General features: G+C 35.1%; 1 protein-coding gene across 1 annotated transcript in view; it reads left to right on the forward strand.

Moving 5' to 3' along the window:
• Window positions 1–20,266, forward strand: part of LOC128553645 (uncharacterized) — a 65,767-nt gene that overhangs the window by 22,887 nt on the left and 22,614 nt on the right. The window contains exons 5-6 of the mRNA XM_053534820.1: window positions 7,863–7,919; window positions 10,609–10,677. Coding sequence (XP_053390795.1) covers window positions 7,863–7,919; window positions 10,609–10,677 — 126 coding nt within the window. The remainder of the gene's footprint in view (window positions 1–7,862; window positions 7,920–10,608; window positions 10,678–20,266) is intronic.

Consider the following 20,266-nt stretch of genomic DNA (forward strand, 5'->3'; position numbering starts at 1 on the left):
TAACTTGCAAAATAGTATCATCATCACTCACCTCACACGTCTGTTCATTGATACATTTCTTGTCACACATAGCAACTATGAATTATCCCACAGCTATGTTTTATTTACAAAATTCTCAGTATCATTTTTTGGAAATGAATTGTCTTCAACAACACTTTTAGTTATACTTTTGTTTTCCTAGAAATACAACGTATTTCCCATTGACAATTTGTATGTGGATTCATGTAAATGATACCTTTCCAAAATAATCGGATTCTTGATTGTACATAGAATCGTTTAACACTTTTCTATTCTTTCCAGTTTCAGTCCTGATAACATCTGCTTTTCTGCGGGAATTGTCTCCTCTTTCTAAAATCAAACTTACCTCATCAGTAATTCACTTTATCTGTTCTATCAGCCTTAACGTTTTACTGCTGCAACACATTTGCTTGTCATTGCTTCGGTTCAAAGAAGTCATTCTTCATGGTGGATTTCATTCTTTTCTTAATCAAAACTTTTTCAGTTTCTAATTTATGCACGATTCTAGTCTTTGTACCACGTTTATCTCTGACACACTTTGCCAACTTTATATGCTTACTTAAAACATTTCCAAACACCAGTTGCTTTCTTACTTCTGAAACTTCCTTGGAATCTATCAGATATTTTCGGCAGGTTGTCGGCAGGTTGTCAGATTTACTTCTTGATGCGTTTGTCTGTTTCTCTTCGGCATGTAAACACTGCAATTGTTAATGTGCGGGGTTTTTTTGTTTTGTTTTGTTTGGTGTTCTCTTTCTTTTCTTTGAGAGTTTTGATTCTAAGACTTCTACATGATTTAGCCAATGTCCAAGAAGATCTTTTACTTCCTGATTTTAAGATTGAAGTTAGTAATGACACAGAGTTGTACGTCCCTTTAACTTTGCAGTACTTAATGGTATCACATTTACATTAGTGTCATTGTTTTCGTCTGCATCTATAATCGCATTATTAGTATGGCTCTATATTTTCTATCCTTTTAGAATAGTGTAGTTGCTTGACATTTCCAATTCTGTATTCTCGTGTTTGCTTTTCTCAACCGTAGACACAAAATGCCCTATTACTCTGCCTGCCTCTTCCTAAAATCACTTGCCTCCTCTTTTTAGCTCACCTGTCACAAAGTGGCAAGGTGAGCTTTTGTGATCGTGCGGTGTCCGTCGTCCGTCGTCCGTCCGTCCGTGCGTGCGTGCGTGCGTGCGTGCGTCAGTCCGTAAACTTTTGCTTGTGACCACTCTAGAGGTCACATTCTTCATGAGATCTTTATGAAAGTTGGTCAGAATGTTCACCTTCATGATATCTAGGTCAAGTTCGAAACTGGGTCACGTTCCGTCAAAAACTAGGTCAGTAGGTCTAAAAATAGAAAAACCTTGTGACCTCTCTAGAGGCCATATATTTCACAAGATCTTCATGAAAATTAGTCAGAATGTTCATCTTGATGATATCTAGGTCAAGTTCGAAACTAGGTCACGTGCCATCAAAAACTAGGTCAGTAGGTCTAAAAATAGAAAAACCTTGTGACCTCTCTAGAGGCCATATTTTTCATGGGATCTTTATGAAAGTTGGTCAGAATGTTCACCTTGGTGATATCTAGGTCAGGTTCGAGACTGGGTCACGTGCGGTCAAAAACTAGGTCAGTAGGTCTAAAAATAGAAAAACCTCGTGACCTCTCTAGAGGCCATATATTTCATGAGATCTTCATGAAAATTGGTCAGAATGTTCATCTTGATGATATCTAGGTCAAGTTCGAAACAGGGTCACGTGCCGTTAAAAACTAGGTCAGTAGGTCAAATAATAGAAAAACCTTGTGACCTCTCTAGAGGCCATATTTTTCATGGGATCTGTATGAAAGTTAGTCTGAATGTTCATCTTGATGATATCTAGATCAAGTTTGAAAGTGGATCACGTGCCTTCAAAAACTAGGTCAGTAGGTCAAATAAAAGAAAAACCTTGTGACCACTCTAAAGGCCATATTTTTCACGGGATCTGTATGAAAGTTGGTCTGAATGTTCATCTTGATGATATCTAGGTCAATTTCGAAACAGGGTCATGTGCGGTCAAAAATAGGTCAGTAGGTCTAAAAATAGAAAAACCTTGTGACCTCTCTAGAGGCCATACTTGTGAATGGATCTCCATAAAAATTGGTCAGAATGTTCATCTTGATGATATCTAGGTCAAGTTCGAAAGTGGGTCACGTGCCTTCAAAAAATAGGTCAGTAGGTCAAATAATGAAAAAGCGTTGTGACCTCTCTAGAGGCCATATTTTTCATGGGATCTGTATGAAAGTTGGTCTGAATGTTTATCTTGATGATATATAGATCAGGTTTGAAACTGGGTCAACTGCGACCAAAAACTAGGTCTGTAGGTCTTGAAATAGAAAATCCTTGTGACCTCTCTAGAGGCCATACCCTTGAATGGATCTTCATGAAAATTTGTCAGAATGTTCAACTTGATGATATCTAGGTCAGGTTTGAAACTGGGTCACGTGCCTTAAAAAACTAGGTCAGTAGGTCAAATAATAAAAAAACTTGTGACCTCTCTAGAGGCCATACTTTTCATGGGATCTGTATGAAAGTTGGTCTGAATGTTCATCGTGGTGATATCTAGGTCAGATTTGAAACTGGGTCAACTGCTGTCAAAAACTAGGTCAGTAGGTCTTAAATTAGAAAAATCTTTTGACCTCTCTAGAGACCATATTTTTCAATGGATCTTCATGAAAATTGAGCTGAATGTTCACCTTGAAGATATCTAGGTCAGTTATGAAAGTGGGTCACGTGCCTTCAAAAACTAGGCCAGTAGGTATAAAAATAGAAAAACCTTTTGACCTCTCTAGAGGCCATATTTTTCATGAGATCTTCATGAAAATTAGTGAGAATGTTCACCTTGATGATATCTAGTTAAAGTTCAAAACAGGGTCACGTACCTTTGAAAACTAGGTCATTAGGTCAAATAATAGAAAAACCTTGTGACCTCTCTAGAGACCATATTTTTCAATGGATTTTCATGAAAATTGGTCAGAATTTTTATCTTGATAATATCTAGGTCAAGTTCAAAACTGGGTCACATGAGCTCAAAAACTAGGTCACTATGTCAAATAATAGAAAAAACGACGTCATACTCAAAACTGGGTCATGTGGGAAGAGGTGAGCGATTCAGGACCATCATGGTCCTCTTGTTTCAACTTTTTACGCTGTCTGTACTCTCTCATATGCTGCGCCTTTGACATTCAAATTTTGTAATAAACCGGAAACAATCTTATCAGTTTCATTAAAACAGTAAAAAGTAAAGCTTTTCATTAGAGTTAATCTACGGGACAGTTATGTTTAATCTACTGGAATTTTTCTTATTGTATATCACTTATCACTTTCTCCTTTTAATAATGCAGCATTTTAGTAAGCGAAGACACTAACCACAATAGTGACGTTCTTTTTTAATTTGATATAACATTTTGTAAAACGTAAGCAGAGATTTATAAGGAAACCAATAATTCGCCAACCCCTTGTAATAAATTTCAATATGCAAACAAAATTTGCTAGAATACACAGCTATTCAACATAATTTCCACCAGTAACAATTCTGTGAGATGTTATCAGAAAGCTATTAAACAGACATTACAAATGCTTGACTCTTAGTACTTATGATTTTTCTGCTCTTTATACTAATTTATCACATCATCTAATTATAGAAAAACTGGTAGATTAAAATGAGAAAATATTTGCAAGAGAAATCGTTAATTATCTGGTAGGTAATGAAGCTAGAGCATTTTTGTTCTAACAGTACATTTATAAGATTTTGCCATAAAACTTATAGACAAGTAATTGGTATCTCGATGGGGACTAACTGAGACCCACTCATTGCTGATTTATTCTTATACTGTTATGAACGAGATTTCATGCTCAGTGTGTGCACTGAGACACAACTGAAATTATTGAAGCTTTTAATGGAACCTAGAGGTACCTTGATGATATTTTAAATATGGACAACCTATATTTTCAGAAATGGTGAAACACATTTATCAAAAAGAGTTACAGCTTAACAAGGATTTAGATTTAGAAGTCATTTTTGGACTTAAATTGAACAATTTTGTATAGTAATCTAGAAATGAAAATATATGTATATGATAAAAGAGGCGATTTCAATTTCCCAAACCTTGATTGAAATTTCCCTCAAGCGGAATCATACAGTGTCTATATTTCGCAACTTATTCTTTTTGCGAGAACTTGCTTAAAGTTAAAGGATTTTAATGATAGAAATCTTCTTAACAACAAAAGAATCATTACAGCAGGGTTATCGATATCATAAACAACGGACGGCTTTCACTGAATTTTTCTACAGATCGTCCGAACTTGTAAAGAAATATAACACAAACCTTAAAACACTTTTAGAACTTGGTCTTAAAGACTCGGTATACTATGGAGATGTAGTTTATAAAATTCGGAAAATTAAACACAAGGGTTATTGTAATCTAATATTTGCAAAATGAGTTTAAAAAATTACCAAAAGAGGATACAATGCGAAAATCGTTAAGCACAGTGCATGTTTGGTGATTTGACCCCGCTACAATTAATCTCTACGCTTTCCTATTGATGGTGCGATGACTAATAAAGTGTAAGACTCATTGATGCTTTCTCTCCTAAATCCTGAGAAAAAAAACGGACGGAGAGGGTGGAATTTTGTCTTGCAGCTTGCTTAGTCTTAAAAGTTAAGTTCTTGGTGCTCTGACATCAGACAAGTTGTTGAGTACATTGGTGTAATAATACCTTAGACTGACCCTATTGTTATGTTTTACTTTATATGATCTGGTATTTTGTCACTTATGTTTGAGCCTTTCTCGGCGGGGAGTGATTTTATTTACACAGTCTTGTCTAACTTGCTGAAAATAGGGTAAGTGCAAGGCCGGCATGCCCTAAACGCGTTTAAACCCCCCGTTTCCTATATAGAGGTTACTGACCGTACATAGTCGGTGCAACTATTTTCAACTTGTTTTCTGTTCGTCTTATATTTTGTGTTGCGTATGGTGTCTTGTTTGTTGTTAGCATTTCTTTCCTCTTCATCCTCACTACCTTAATCTCTTTCCCTTGCATTTGCACCCTCTCTCCTTTTATTTTGAGTAAGATATCGTGCCCACCGTAATTTTGGCCGCCAGCCGTCCTTCGGCGTTGCCCGTCTGCTTATTTTCCTGTTGCGTGCGTGTGTGCGTGTCTTAGGCGGTCCCCCACAGTGTTGTGTTTTAATAATTGTCTGTTTGTCTATCTGTGTATCGTAGTTGTGTGTGTGTTTGTCTATTGTACGTGCGTGTCTGCGCTGCTGTAGTTTACGGTGGTGTAGGGAGACTGCGTTTAAGGAACGTGGCTATAACTATTGAATATACATCCTTGCTCCACTTTCCTCCAACGCCCGAATCTTTGATTTACCCCTTACCAATCCTCCCCTCTTTTTTCTGTATCTTGCATAATTATAATTAAAATGTACTTGTTATATTTTTGAAGCGACCCGTCTACAATATTTTTCCGTTACAGTTTCCTTTTTTGTGGGCTTACTTTGCGATACATGGCTCTATGGTTGTGTTTGTGGTGCTTTGCCATTACCATTGTATCTTATATGGAAAAAATATAATACTACAGCTTGGCTGCGTCATTTGACCAGGTTCACGCGGAATGATAATTTCCACCTTTTTATTTTAAACAGATACTTTGCCACTTAAGGTATTAGACCCATAATAGATAAGCTTATTCAATTCCTACCGTAAACCTACTTTGGCTAACATTTTCCAGGGGGTGGGCGTAGGTTCAAGCCCCACTGGGATCATTTTTTTTTTATTTTCCCTTTTTTCTAGTAAGTTTTTACTTTTTCTTTTTTAAGACTTACTATTGGTTTATTATACAAAAGTGGTAATTTAACATTTGATAAGCGATTTCTTGCTGTTCAAGATGAATTTACCTCTGAAACAGAAGGGGGGAGAGTTAGACATCTTTAAAAATAAATATTGTGGTGAAATATATGTAGGTAGGTTTTACTTCTGCACCAAGGTTACTTTTGAATGAAGTGATCAAAAATTAAAAAAGTCCCACACGACTTGACCTTATTTGTTCAATGTTGGAGTTAAAATGTTGTCTCATTAAATCGCTTTACTTGAGGTTCCATTAGAAAACATAATATTGACAGTTTTTTTTTTGTGTGTGTTTTATAATATTTTCCCAATAGTTTGGTGTTTCATTTATCACAATTAATGGTATAATGAATTCTCTGCAAACGTTTTGGACAGTGGCCATCACTTTGAAAGGACTTCGGACACTATCATATGCTTCTAGCCTACATTTTGAAGGCAAACTTCCAATTAAGTAAACAATACCCAAATCGATTTGAGTCAATGATAAACCAATGTGTTAGTTAACTTATTACAGCAGAAACTGGTTTGTATCTGTTCCTATCAAGATGTTTTTCTTATTTTACCTAGGCCAGGGTATATTTTCTTGGAAAAATAAAATGTTTAATTTCCGCAAAAACATAATGTCATCACTTTACGGAAGTTTTAAAATATGAATTACAGTCGAATAAAGTGACAAAAGCATTTTATTTAAGGAAAAAATAACATTTTAAGATTAAAATCCTATAGATAAATAAAAAATGGAACGATATTTTTGCAAACAACCTGTACTTGATTTATCTATACACTGTTCGTAATGTAAAGTTATTGATGAATTACATGTGTGAATAGGTATACATGTATAAGTGACCGGTCAGTTTTATTACAGTGGTTCAGGTAGTTATTTAAGTACATGTACATATCTGTATAGTTCTTTTATAAGTGATGCCAGATAGTTGTGTGCAGCATAACATTTATACTAAGAACAGGCAGTCGTCTTATCAAGGCCGTAGGGTTGGTTCTTGTTTGGGATAAGTATCTGTGGCACAGATTACATTTGAGCCACGCCATGAGAAAACCAACAGATGACTTAATATATAAATACGGCTAGACATGAACACACTAAAACGTCCAGCCGAGTTTCAGGTGGATTTTTATGCAGCGACCTGGATACATTTTTATTAACACGTCGTCCTACTGTGGTACACATTCATGCCAAGTTATTTGAAAATCCATCCATCGATGACAAAGATATGGACCGGACACGAAAATTGCGGACAGACTGACAGACCGACAGATATGGACCGGACACGAAAATTGCGGAAAGACCGACAGACGGTTCAAAAACTATATGCCTCCCTTCGGGGGCATAAAAAGTATTGGTTACTTTACATTTGGGAACATCCTGTAGTTATATTTTTTGTTTAAAAGTACTGTTCCACCCCTTGCATCAAAACAATAGTCACAGAAAATGTGTATAATTTATATCTACATATGCTGGCCAAATATGGTTTTGATGGTGGGTGGGAACAATGTTTTATAAAGCAAAACACGTTTTATATCTATAAAACAGGGTACGTAGTTCTATTTAGAACAAAATCACTGTTCTATGAAACAAATATTAAATACTTGACTTTAAGAAATAATAGCAAATATGTATTTTGATGGTATATGTAATTAAATACTTACTTCTTAGTAGTTTATTTTTCACTCTTGGAGTAGGCAAATTCATAATGAAAGTGTCCGAAGTCCTTTGTTTCTACATGAGCTTGAGGAAATACCATAAATTTTACAAAATTTATAAAAAAAAAAAAAACGGTACGGTAAATGTTGTTTAAAAATTGCAACACAGTGCGAAACACGGTCAACTTATACCAAGCAAATGCCATTTTTTAAACATTACTATACCTTAATAGCAGATTTTTGTGTTAGACGAACAGAATATGCATGTATCTTTAAATTTTGTTATAAATTTTAACATTTTCAGTGCATGTTACAGCATGATAAAGCCTCGCTCGCAAGAAAGGAGGAGAAGCAGAAAAAGGTTAGTTTGTCAAAACAATAGAAATATTTGCCGCCTTAACTAAAATTATAAAATGACAGGCTATTTAATACCCCAGTCACACATACGGCGCGGATAGCTACGTCTAACCACGGATAGAAACGTAATAATCCGTATCTATCCATATCGACACGTACCTGAGCCGTACCATGAAGTAGTAAACCGTATCAATACGTACCAGTCCGTACGGCTCAGGTACGGATCGATACGGATTACTACGTTTCTATCCGTAGCTTAACGTAGCTATCTGCGCCGTATGTGTGACTGTGGTATTAAAGAGTAACATATCGTAATTGCAGTATGTTTGTTGATACATAGATCTCTTACACACAGTATGTAATATGTAGATTCAACAAGTTTATGTGTGTTTATGTCTTCAGTGACATTGTGTCTACGTGTGTTTTGTTTGCTTTTTATTTAGATTATGAGAGGACTTTCATTTTAGATGTCATGCATTGCCATCATTGAACACGTTATGGATTTATCTTACGGCAAAACAGTTTTATACTGTTTTGACTTTGGAATATGGTTTGTGTATAGACTGAGTTTGGGTGCGCACCATAACCCGGTTTAAAATCCCCAATGGTGTTTTTGCTACTGGCTGTTCCAGCATGTGGCCAAAAATTATCCCCGCCGAAGGTGGACGGATATAGATTTGGCATTGTCCGTTCGTTTTTTCTTTCGTGCGTGCGTCCGTCCTTTCGTCCGTCCATGCTTATAATTCAAAAAGAAATGTAGGTAGAATCACAAAAGCTCGAGTTGTAGATGAAAATATTAATATTTACACTGAATAGAAGTGCACTTGAAACTGATATAAATACTAGTACTGTCAATCCTCTATAATTATGCATACACAAAATAACATTATGACGAGACCGTCAAAGACCTAAATTGTACTTAAAAGTTAAATCCGGAAGCCATGTTCCCGTCTTGGCTCCTAGTACACTTAATGCTATAGTGCACTGCTTTGATTTGTTTGGGGTTTTTTTCTTCTATTTTTTGTTTTGTGTGTGTGTGTGTGAGTGGTTTTTTTTGTTGTTTTTTTTTTAAGTAAATGACTGTTTCGAAATTAATAGCAAATTGTTCTTTAACACAAAGACGTCTGTATGAATGATTTAATATTGCACATTTCAAATTAGATTTGTATTTGCCCACTTTGTGGGGGATGGCATATAGATTTGCACTTGTCCATCCGTCCTTCCGTCCGTCCGTCCGTCCTTCCGAGAATGTTGTGTCGCACATAGCTCCAAAGTATTTGACATAGAGTCACAAAACATTACAGGAATGTTGGTCAGCATGTGTAGTTGTGCGCCTGGGGTTTCGCGTCCTGATTTATTCAGTCGTGTAGGAGAGATGGCCCATGACTTTGTTAAATATTGGTCATTTTAATGTTGTGTCGCGCGTAGCTCCAAATGTATTTGACCTAGAATCACCAAAGTTTACAGGAATGTTGGTCAGCATGTGCAGTTGTGCATCTGGGGATTCGCGTCCGGATTCATTCAGTACACTATATATGGTTATTTTTTGCATTTGTTTTAAATAGCAACATATCGTTTTCCCGAAGTTAATCTGTGTCCTTTGTCATGTAGTGGGGGCGTCTGTGTCCCATGGACACATTTCTAGTTTATCAAACTAAAATGTACATATTGGGGCGTTCTAATAAAAATTAGGTCCTACTTAACGGCAAAAAAAAATTTCATTAGAAGGTCAATAAATGTTCTATTATAACAATTATTTGCAACTGAATATAAACAACACACGGTTCCATCTACTAAGTAGTCAATTACACATTTCACAGAGTTAATCGTGAGTTCGGATAACTGCGAAATAACAATGGACCTCTAAAATTTTGACCCACGATAGTACAAAATTACTGTCATTTTCTTGTTGTTGATATTTTACATTTTTAATTCTGAAAACAGGTGTATCTCATATCATGATATTATGATCTTCGGACATTTAGTGATAATAAATTGTGTATTTTATCCTAACGCACTCAATGAAATGTTGCATATGAATATCAGCAATTGTTTCTCATTTTTTCTTAGCTCGTCTTTTCGATTAATAGGCTGGGCTATCACACTCAATCGTTCAACCACATAGGGGTCCCGATTTTAAGTTGTACAAAATGGTTTGAGGCAATACACAAGTTTGCTATTTCGAACTGCAGTGCCCCTGTTCGACACATTATATTCATTCTTGACTATTTTTGTGACATGGCTTATGTATATTCTAGCGTTGCTATCCGCCAACAACTCTTGTTATATATTTCGAACATTGGTCAATAAACATTTTTTTTTATTTTATGTTGGACTTATAGGAAGTGTGGAACACACATTTTTTCATATAAAATTCTAAGTCATTCTATGAAATTTTAAGGCGCTTTTCTTATCACATTTTATCCGAAAAGCGGGAAAACTACTGATGGAAATATTAAACGAAGCACTGTTACAGTACCACAATTGATAGCAGCTCTTCGAAGATGAAAGGACATGATGATATCTCAAATGCGGTCAAACAAATACATTAGCTTTATATCTCAACATTTTTTCCTACACGTGTTTATAAAAGTCTATGATTTCTTTTGTTCCTTTCAACGTTGTATTAAATTGAAACATAGATTTGATTGTGGTCTTCATTAAAAAGCTAAAATATTCCACGGTACTTTCAGAGGGAACATAAAGGCACAAAAGACGATAAAGAGGCAAAAGGAGGAAAAGGAAAGGAGACCCTTGAAAAGGTAGATTAGCTAAAGTATAACTATAATGGGAAGTTAGAAGTATAGCCGACACATGTTTTGCTAATAGTTGTATCTATGATTGAAATCATGCTGTAAATGGAAAGGCATATGCGACATTCCCGATGAAAACTTATATTTGAAGTCATATACTTTTTAACAACATGTAGTATAAAGTGAAATCGATATTACTCATAACGCTTGCACAAAACTATGAAGAATGATTAAGTGATTTAAGTAGCATAAGTATCAATGGAAAGATTCATGTATCATTCACATCAGGTTCAAAGTTCGTTTAAATCTTCAAAATGATAACGATTTTTGTTTTATATAAGGCTCTTGACAGTATACCAGATATATTTTCTAACAGATGACGTATTGTACATTATGTTCCTAACTTTGACAAGTTTGACAAATTGAGTGAGTTCTGAAATCTCATAATATCGTGATCGGTTTTTAGAAACGTCAGAAAATAATAATGAAACAACTTGGTTTATAACAATAACTGTAGTACTTTTAATTGCAACATTTTAAGAAGGATACTTCATATTTCTAGTCAACTCTACTCTATGAAAGTGTTTGATTGAATGATAAAAATACAACAAACACGAATATTTACAGGGGAGATTCAAGTGCTTTCCCACCCCTAGGGAATCTGTCTGATAACACTTGTTTAATGTTTATTGTTATCACGTCCATGACCTAATAAAATTAATTGCACCGCCAATATTTACGGACTTTTCATTCCCAGTCCAGTCCTCTTTCAGCAATAAATCGCAGTAAAGTTTATTGTTGTCCGAGATAGTCTTCCGAAAATGTAGGTGTGTACATCAAATTGAAAAGTATTATTGACAACTACCACGGTTCTAAATACTCCATGTACAAAAAGTACATGGAAGCGACATAATAATGCATGTGGGACTGACTTATATAGCATAATCGACTCACGTTAAAATGATATACAATAGCCAATTATCATGCAAATCAAAATATTAAAAAAAAAATATTTGCAAATTACTTCAAATTTTGATCAACTTACGACAGTGATTTGTCTTTCTTCATACTAATATAAAAACTATTAATTCGTGATGAATTTCACACAAATAACTTAATTCTGTTTGTGACAAATTGGAGTTTGATCTATGTTAAAACTGGTGCATGAACTTGAAAACGTTTGAAAGAGTTTTTAAACAGCGTCCTTTGAACAGGAAAATATTGGCAGCTTGCAAACAAGTACATTTATTAGTCATGGATTCTTATCAAAAATGCGCTAAGACAAAATTGGATAATGAAATATAACTGACATTATAAAAGCTTATGCTTAGCTTCGTATAACTGCATTTAACTTTTGCGATTGACTCAGACTCCAATAATATGAAATTAGGCGCTGCCTATGTACGGAAGAAACCAAAAGTCAAAGTAAATTCTAACATCTTAAATATGCTATCCCTTGATTTCATGAATTCTGTTTGCTACAGTCAAGGCCCTTTCTGTTGACGAAGGTAGAACTGCAAAAAAATAATTTAAAATAAGTTACTGTTATAACTACATAAGAGTTATGTTAATATTAGAGAAATCTGTTAAGTGTAACTTGTACAATAATTATAACATGTTGAATGTATTTAAATGTATTAAAAAATCAAACGTAAATAAAACATAACTGACTCAGTGCCATGTCATTGTCAGGAAAAACGCTCAATGATCTCGCAGTTGTTCTGTTTGGTGAGTGAGGTTGCAGATTGTAACATTTAGAACATTAGATATTGTACAATTTACAGCGAAAAAACTTGCGTATGAATTTATGGAAAGGAAATTTAATGTAAATTTAAAAAATAATATATTTTAGTCCGTACCAATATGATTGCGTAATGAACCATGAGCCGCTAGTGCAACTCATGGAATAACCAATCATCTGTCACTCATTTTGCATGAACTCTGAAAAAAAAAACTTTTCAAAAGTGAACAAATATATATATTATAACAGCTATTTACCTATCAAATGATGGTTATGTCTAGAAGCAGGATGATGTATAAGCCAAGTGATATCGCCCTTTGTTGCGATATATAATTGGTATTAAAATAACTGCGAGCAAATTTATGCGAATCAAAAACTATTCAAATCAGCAAAAAATCTGATTACAGTAATGAATGTATATAAGACTTGGCATTAAGTTATTACTTAACTTTATAATAAAGTGGCACAGAATTAGGTTAGCAACTGACATGTCACCAACCTTTGAACGTAAAACAGTATTTCAAAAGAGTAAAAATTAATAAATTGAATGAATATATAATAGAATAAAAAAGTGGAAAGACTTGTCATAATGATATTGTTAAAGTGTTGCAATATAATGAATGTCTGCGTATGAATGCATGTCTCAGTGAAAATATAAATGTTCGTTAGGTTAGAGATTGACATGTCACCCACCTTTGAACATAAGAAAATTTAATCATCAGCATTTGAACACATACCCACCTGGCGCTAGATGAGAAGAGATAAAAAAAATAAAATATAAAATGATTTCAATTTTATATGTTTGAGTGTTCAAACTTTCACACATTTACTGAATTTTTCAGGCTGTAAAATATACTACAATATGTGCAATTTTCAAAATGAAGAAACTATGTTCTAACATGGCTCAATTTGATTGTCAGATAAAGAAAGAAAAAGATCGAGTTATGTATATTCTGCGATAAACAATGGTTAACGCACAGACATTTAAGAGAGCATTATGACATCAAAAATTGCCACATGACATCCGGTTCATTACTACTCGGATAAATGAAGTGCATCGTAATTGTAATTAGTCAAAATATTTCAGTGAGCATTGTTAGAATGAAAGCATTCAAGGCCTACTTGTGCTTTTTTGTTTAATTTACCGCGGTTCCTGCACATCTGAACTCTAAACCGTGATAAATACGGTGACAAACCACTCGAAGGACTTGATTATTAATTTTGATAATTTTAATATGGCTAGATTTGTCTGCCAGTTAAACAAAGAAGTTCAGGCTCCGTATATCCTGCGATAAACAATAGTTGGCGCGTAGACTGGTAAGAGAACATTATGACGTCATATTGATGCAAGACTTTCAGTTCATTACTACTTGGATAAATGAAGCCCAACATAATTTTATCAAAATATTTCAATGACCATTTTTCCTTGATATGAAATGATTGATCTCTTGTATGTGACTTAGTTTGCTGCTGTTGTATTTGTTCTTGGCTATATTTATTAATTTCTGTTTGCTGATGTTAAATTGTTGATATTTTAAAAGTGACACACGTGGGATATGAGCAATTTTGCCTCTACAATTGACAGTGTTAAAATTTATATAAAACAGATCAAAGTCTGACGTAAGATCATTTTTATTTGTTTCGGATGTATATGTTACTTCAGTGCCAAATTCATGTTTGTTTTTGTTGTTAAGACCAATTCTCTGTAAGAACCAAACATTTAAAGAAGAAGTCGGAAACTCATAGTCTCAGATGCACTTCATATTTGCACCCTTTTTAGTATTCAAGCCATATATGAAGAATCAAGGGTGAAAAGATATGAATCAGCTCTGGTTACCATGGTAACGGGAATATTACACTTTTTGCGAAAAAAGGGGTCATGATTTGAACAAATTTTGTAGAGGTCCACTAGGCAATGCTACAAGTCAACTATCTAAGCTCTAGGCCTTCTGGTTTATTTTTAGAACGTTTTGGAGATTTTACTATGTAAAATCATGTAACCCCATGGGGCGGGGTCAATTTGATCCCAAAGGTCTTGATTTGAACAAATTTTGTAGAAGTCTACTAGGCAATGCTACATGTCAAATATCTAAGATCTAGGCCTTCTGGTTTATTTTTTTAGAAAGTTTTGAAGATTTTCCTATGTAAAATCAAGGGACCCCTACATTTTGTAGAAGTCCACTAGGCAATGCTACACGTGAAATATCTAAGCTCTAGGCCTTCTGGTTATTTTTAGAAAATATTTGAAGATTTTCCTATGTAAAATCAAGTGACCCCTGGGGCGGGATCAATTTTGACCCATGGGTTCATGATTTGAACAAATTTTGTAGAGATCCTCTAGGCAATGCTACATGTGAAATATCTGAGCTCTAGGCCTTCTGGTTTATTTTTAGAAAATTTTCCTATGTAAAATCAAGTAACCCCTGGGGCGGGGTCAATTTTAACCCCAGGGTCATGATTTGAACAACTTTAGTAGAGGTCCACTAGGCAATGCTACAGGTCAAATATCTAAGCACTAGGTTTTCTGGTTTTAGAGAAGAAGATTTTTTTAAGATTTTCCTATGTAAAATCAAATGACCCCTGGGGCGGGGTCAATTTTGGGGTCATTATTCGATCAAACAGGAGAAAGGTCCACTAGGCAATGCTTCACACCAAATATCTAAGCTCTAGGGCTTCTAGTTTTTGAAAAGAAGATTTTTAAAGTTTTTCATTCGGTTGCCATGGCAGCCAGAGTTCTGCATGGAATTCAATTCTTTGTATAATTGTTAAAGAAGACCATTAAAGGAACATCCCTGTGAAGGTTTATCAAAATTGGCCTGTTCGTTTAGGAGGAGATGTTGTTTAAAGGAAAGTGTGGACGGACGGACTTTGTGCTCAGGTGAACTAAAAACAAGAGTAAGTCAGTAGGTCAAGGTCACAGTCGGGTGTTATCAGTTGGGGGTCATCTGGTAAATATAATTAAACAGTCTAGGAAATATAATCTGATAATTTTTGAAGTATTTTTTACTATATAACTCATATATCAATAGACCCCTGGGGCAGGGCCTCTTTTAACCAATGGGGCATATTTCAAACAATCTTGTTAGGGATCAACTAGGTAATGATACAAACAAAATATCAAAGGCATAGGCCTTGAACTTTCAGACAAGAAGATTTTTTAAAAAAATGTCCTATATAATTATGTCTATGTAAAACTAGCGAACGCCGTGGCAGGGCCTTTTTTCACCCCAGGGGAATAATTTGAACAATCTTGGTAGAGGACCACAAGGCAATTCTTCATACTAAATATCTAAAGCCTAGGTGTTGTAGTTTCAGACAATTTTTTTCCTATACAAGACCATGTGACCCCCTGGGCGGGGCCATATTTCATCCTAGGGGGATTATTAAAACAATCTTTTTAAAGGCCAACTACATGATACTACATACTAAATATCAAAGGCCTATGCCTTTTTGTTTTCTGACGAGTAGATTTTCAAAGTGTTTCCCTATATAAGTCTATAGAAATAATGTGAACCCCTACCCCCAAGGCGGGGCCATATTATATCCTAGGGGGATAATTTGAACAATCTTGCTAGAGGGCCACTAGATGATGCTACACACTAAATATCAAAGCCCTAGGCCTTATAGTTTTGGACAAGATGATTTTCAAAGTTTTCCCTATATAACTCTATATAAACCATGTGACCCCCGTGGCGGGGCCATATTTTACCTTGCGGGGTGTAATTTGAACAATCTTGGTAGAGGCCCACTAGATGATGCTACATACCAAATATCAAAGCCCTAGGCCTTGTGGTTTAGACAAGAAGATTTTTAAAGTTTTTCCTTTCGGATGCCATGGCAACCAGAGTTCTATACGGAATTCAATTCTTTGAACAATTTTTTGAAGAAGATCATCCAAGGATCATCCCTGTGAAGTTTCATCAAAATTAGCATGGTGGTTTAAATGTTGTTTAATGGAAAATGTGGACTGAAACTGGACAGTGAGCAATCACAATAGCTCAATCTCAGCCTTTGGCTCAGGTGAGCTAATAAATGAAATGCATGACATTTACATGCTACTACAAAACTTTGTTTTTAAATAACACACCAGAAAAAAGTTAATTCTACTATTTTTCAATGCAGAACTGCACAACATATCAACCTATTATAAAGGTATTGCAACTAAAGGAATTCTGTATTTACCTATATATACCATAAGTTATATCCTGTGTTTGGGTTTTGCATTCTGGATTTCTACAATTATCAATAGCTTTTTATATCTATATGTATCATTACATTTACCTTATTTAATAATTATAAACATAATTTCATTTTTAAATTAGTGGGAAAACTGACATAAAGCACATGTATTGTACTTTTATCATATAAAAGAGAAGAAATTTCATGTACACAAAAAAAGGTAACTTAAGTGTCTGTGACCTTTGTACACGACACAATGTCTTGTAATGGTTATTATGTATGCAAAGTTATTTAGGTATACACCAATGCATAAAAAAGTAACAAACCAGATAAAAAAATACCAAAATGTTTCATCTCTAAAGGTGACCTTAACCTTGAGTTGGAGGTCTGAATCTTACATGCAACAAATTAATTTGTTATGTTGACTTTGGCAAGTTACTTGAATATAGTAAAGTTACTGACAAGACCAACTAGAACTGTGAATATTGCACTTGTAATAGCTTGAGTCTGTGTTAAAAAATATCAAATAATCAGAGAGGTACAGATACAAATTTAAGTATGAAAGGGGCATAATTTGGTCAAAAATACAAATCAAGAGTTACAGGGATTGTTACCACACATGTAGATGATGATGATTATAAATTACAGCTTTTAATTTCAAGTCATCTTTTTAAGTACCAAAGATATGTCTATAAACGAAGCTTTCGAAAAAAATTTAACATGAAAATAATTCCAAGTATAACAACTTTGTGACCTTAACCTTTGGTATAATGGGCCCAGTCCTTGCACATACGTTGTTTGTATGCTGGACAATGCTTTATCTGAACTTACAGTAAGATATAAGCAATAACAACAAAGATATGACAGAAAAACAAAGGTTGCCAAAAAAACTTTAACACTTAAAATAACCTAAATATAACACCTTGATGACCTTGACCTTGGATATAATGGGCCCAGCCCCTGTACATACTTTGTTTGTATGCTGGATAATGTTTATGTAAAATTACAGTAAGATAAAAGCAACAGCAACAAAGATATGACAGAAAATCAAATGTTGCCAAAAAACTTTAACCTTAAAAATAAGCTTAGTATAACACCTTGGTGACCTTGAACTTGGATATAACAGACTCAGCCCCTACACATACTTTGTTTTTATACTGGACAATGTTTATGTGAAGTAACAGTAAGATATAAGCAATATTAACAAAGATATGAGAGAACAAGAGCTTGTAGAACACGAAATGCCCCCTTGATGCATTCATTCAGTAATTGCACAAGGGACAGAAATTATTTAGTCACTGAGCATAAAAGTTCTACTGTTCTTGGTCAGGATGACCTTGATCTTTGACCTCAAAATCAATAGGGGTCATCTGCTGGTCAAGATAATCCTTCCTTAAGTTTCGTGATCATAGGCCCAAGCATTCTCAAGTTTTCATCCATACGCATTTTAACTGTTCCTGGTCACTGTGACATTGACCTAATGACCTCAAAATCAATAGGTGCCATCTGCTTGTCATGATCAACCTCCCTATCAACTTTCATGATCCTAGGCCAAATCGTTCTCAAGTTATCATCCTGAAACCATTTAACTGTTGTGGGTCACTTTGACCTTGGCCTTTGGCCTATTGATCTCAAAATCTTTAGGGGTCATATGCTGGTTATGATCAACCACCCTATCAACTTTATGAACCTAGGCCAAAGCATTCTTGAGTTATCATTCAGAAAACATTGAACTGTTCCTGGTCACTGTGACCTTGATCTTTGACCTCAAAATCAATAGGGGTCATCTGCTGGTCATGACCTACCTCCCTATCAACTTTCATAATCCTAGGCCCAAGTGTTCTTGAGTTATCATCCGGAAACCGTTTGAATGATCTGGACCACTGTGACCTTGACCTTTGACCTACTTATCTCAAAATCAATAGGGGTCATCTGCTGGTTATGATCAACCAAAATATTAACTTTCATGATCCTACGCCTAAGCGTTCTTGAGTTATCATCCAGAAGCGGATTGGTCTACATACCGACAAACCGACATCTGCAAAACAATATACCTTTCCTTCTTCCTGCCAAAAAACTTTAACCTTAAAAATAACCTAAGTATAACACCTTGGTGACATTGACCTTGGGTATAATGGTCTCAGCCCCTACACATACTTTGATTGTATACTGGAAAATGTTTATGTGAAGTTTCAGTAAGATATAAGCAATAGTAACAAAGATATGACAGAAAAACGAAGGTTGACAAAAAACTTTAACCAAGAAAGGTAGGCCGCACCAACGCCGGGGCGAGTAGAAAAGTCCCCCTCTTCTCCGAATAGTGGAGCTAAAATGACTTTCATTTCTGTACGTCAAATTCAGGCTTTATTTTATCAAACATGCATAACTATCTTAAGTCAAATAACTCTGCCTACATTCTGAACAGTCAAGCTAAACAAGAGGGTCATGATGACCCTGGAGTAATATGAGCTACATGTTTCAAATGTCAAACTGATGATTTTTATTGTTTGGAAGATTTTCCGATGTACAATCAAGTAATCCCTGGGGCAGGGACAATTTTATCCCGGGGTTAATGATTTGAACAAAGTTTGTAGAAGTATACTAGGCAATGTTTCATATCAAATATCTAAGATCTAGGCCTTCTGGTTTATTTTTAGCAAATATATGAAGATTTCCTTATGTACAATCAAGTAACCCCTGGGGCTGGGTCAATTTGACCCTGGAGGGTCAAGATTTGAACAGTTTTGTAGAGGTCCACTAGGCAATGCTACATGTCAAATATCTAAACTCTAGGCCTTCTGGTTTATTTTTAGAAAATTTTGAAGATTTTTCTATGTATAATCAAGTAACCCCACGGGGCGGGACCAATTTGACCCCGGAGGTCATGATTTCAATAATTTTTGTAGAAGTCTACTAGGCAATGCTACCTGTCAAATATCTAAGACCTATGCCTTCTGGTTTATTTTTAGAAAATTTTTGAATATTTTCCTATATAAAATCAAGTGACCTCTGGGGTGGAGTCAATTTGACCCCGGGGGTCATGATTTGAACAAATTTTGTAGAGGTCCACTAGGCAATGCTACATGTCAAATATCTAAGCTTGAGGCTGTCTGATTTATTTTTAGAAAATTTTGAAGATTTTTCTATGTATAATCAAGTAACCCCATGGGCCGGGGTCAATTTGACCCATGGGTTCATGATTTGAACAAATTTTGTAGAAGTCTACCAGGCAATGCTTTATGTCAAATATCTAAGACCTAGGCCTTCTGGTTTATTTTTAGAAAATTTTTGAAGACTTTCCTATATAAAATCAAGTGACCCCTGGGGCGGGGTCAATTTCGATCCCGGGGATCATGTTTGAACAACTTTTGTAAAGGTCCAATAGGCAATGCTACATGTCAAATATCTAAGATCTAGGCCTTCTGGTTTATTTTTAGAATTTTTTTTGAAGATTTTCCTATATAAAATCAAGTGATTCCTGGGGCGGGATCAATTTTGACCCCGGGGTCATGATTTGAACCTTGTTTTATAGAGGTCCACTAGGCAATGCTACATGTCGAATATCTAAGCTGAAGGCCTTTTGGTTTATTTTTTAATTTTTTTTAAAGATTTTCCTATAGAAATCCATGTAAAATCAGGTGACCCGTGGGGCAGGGTCAGTTTTGATCCCGGGGTCAT

This window comes from Mercenaria mercenaria, unplaced genomic scaffold, assembly GCF_021730395.1.
Source record: "Mercenaria mercenaria strain notata unplaced genomic scaffold, MADL_Memer_1 contig_4139, whole genome shotgun sequence".
Lineage (NCBI taxonomy): Eukaryota > Metazoa > Mollusca > Bivalvia > Venerida > Veneridae > Mercenaria > Mercenaria mercenaria.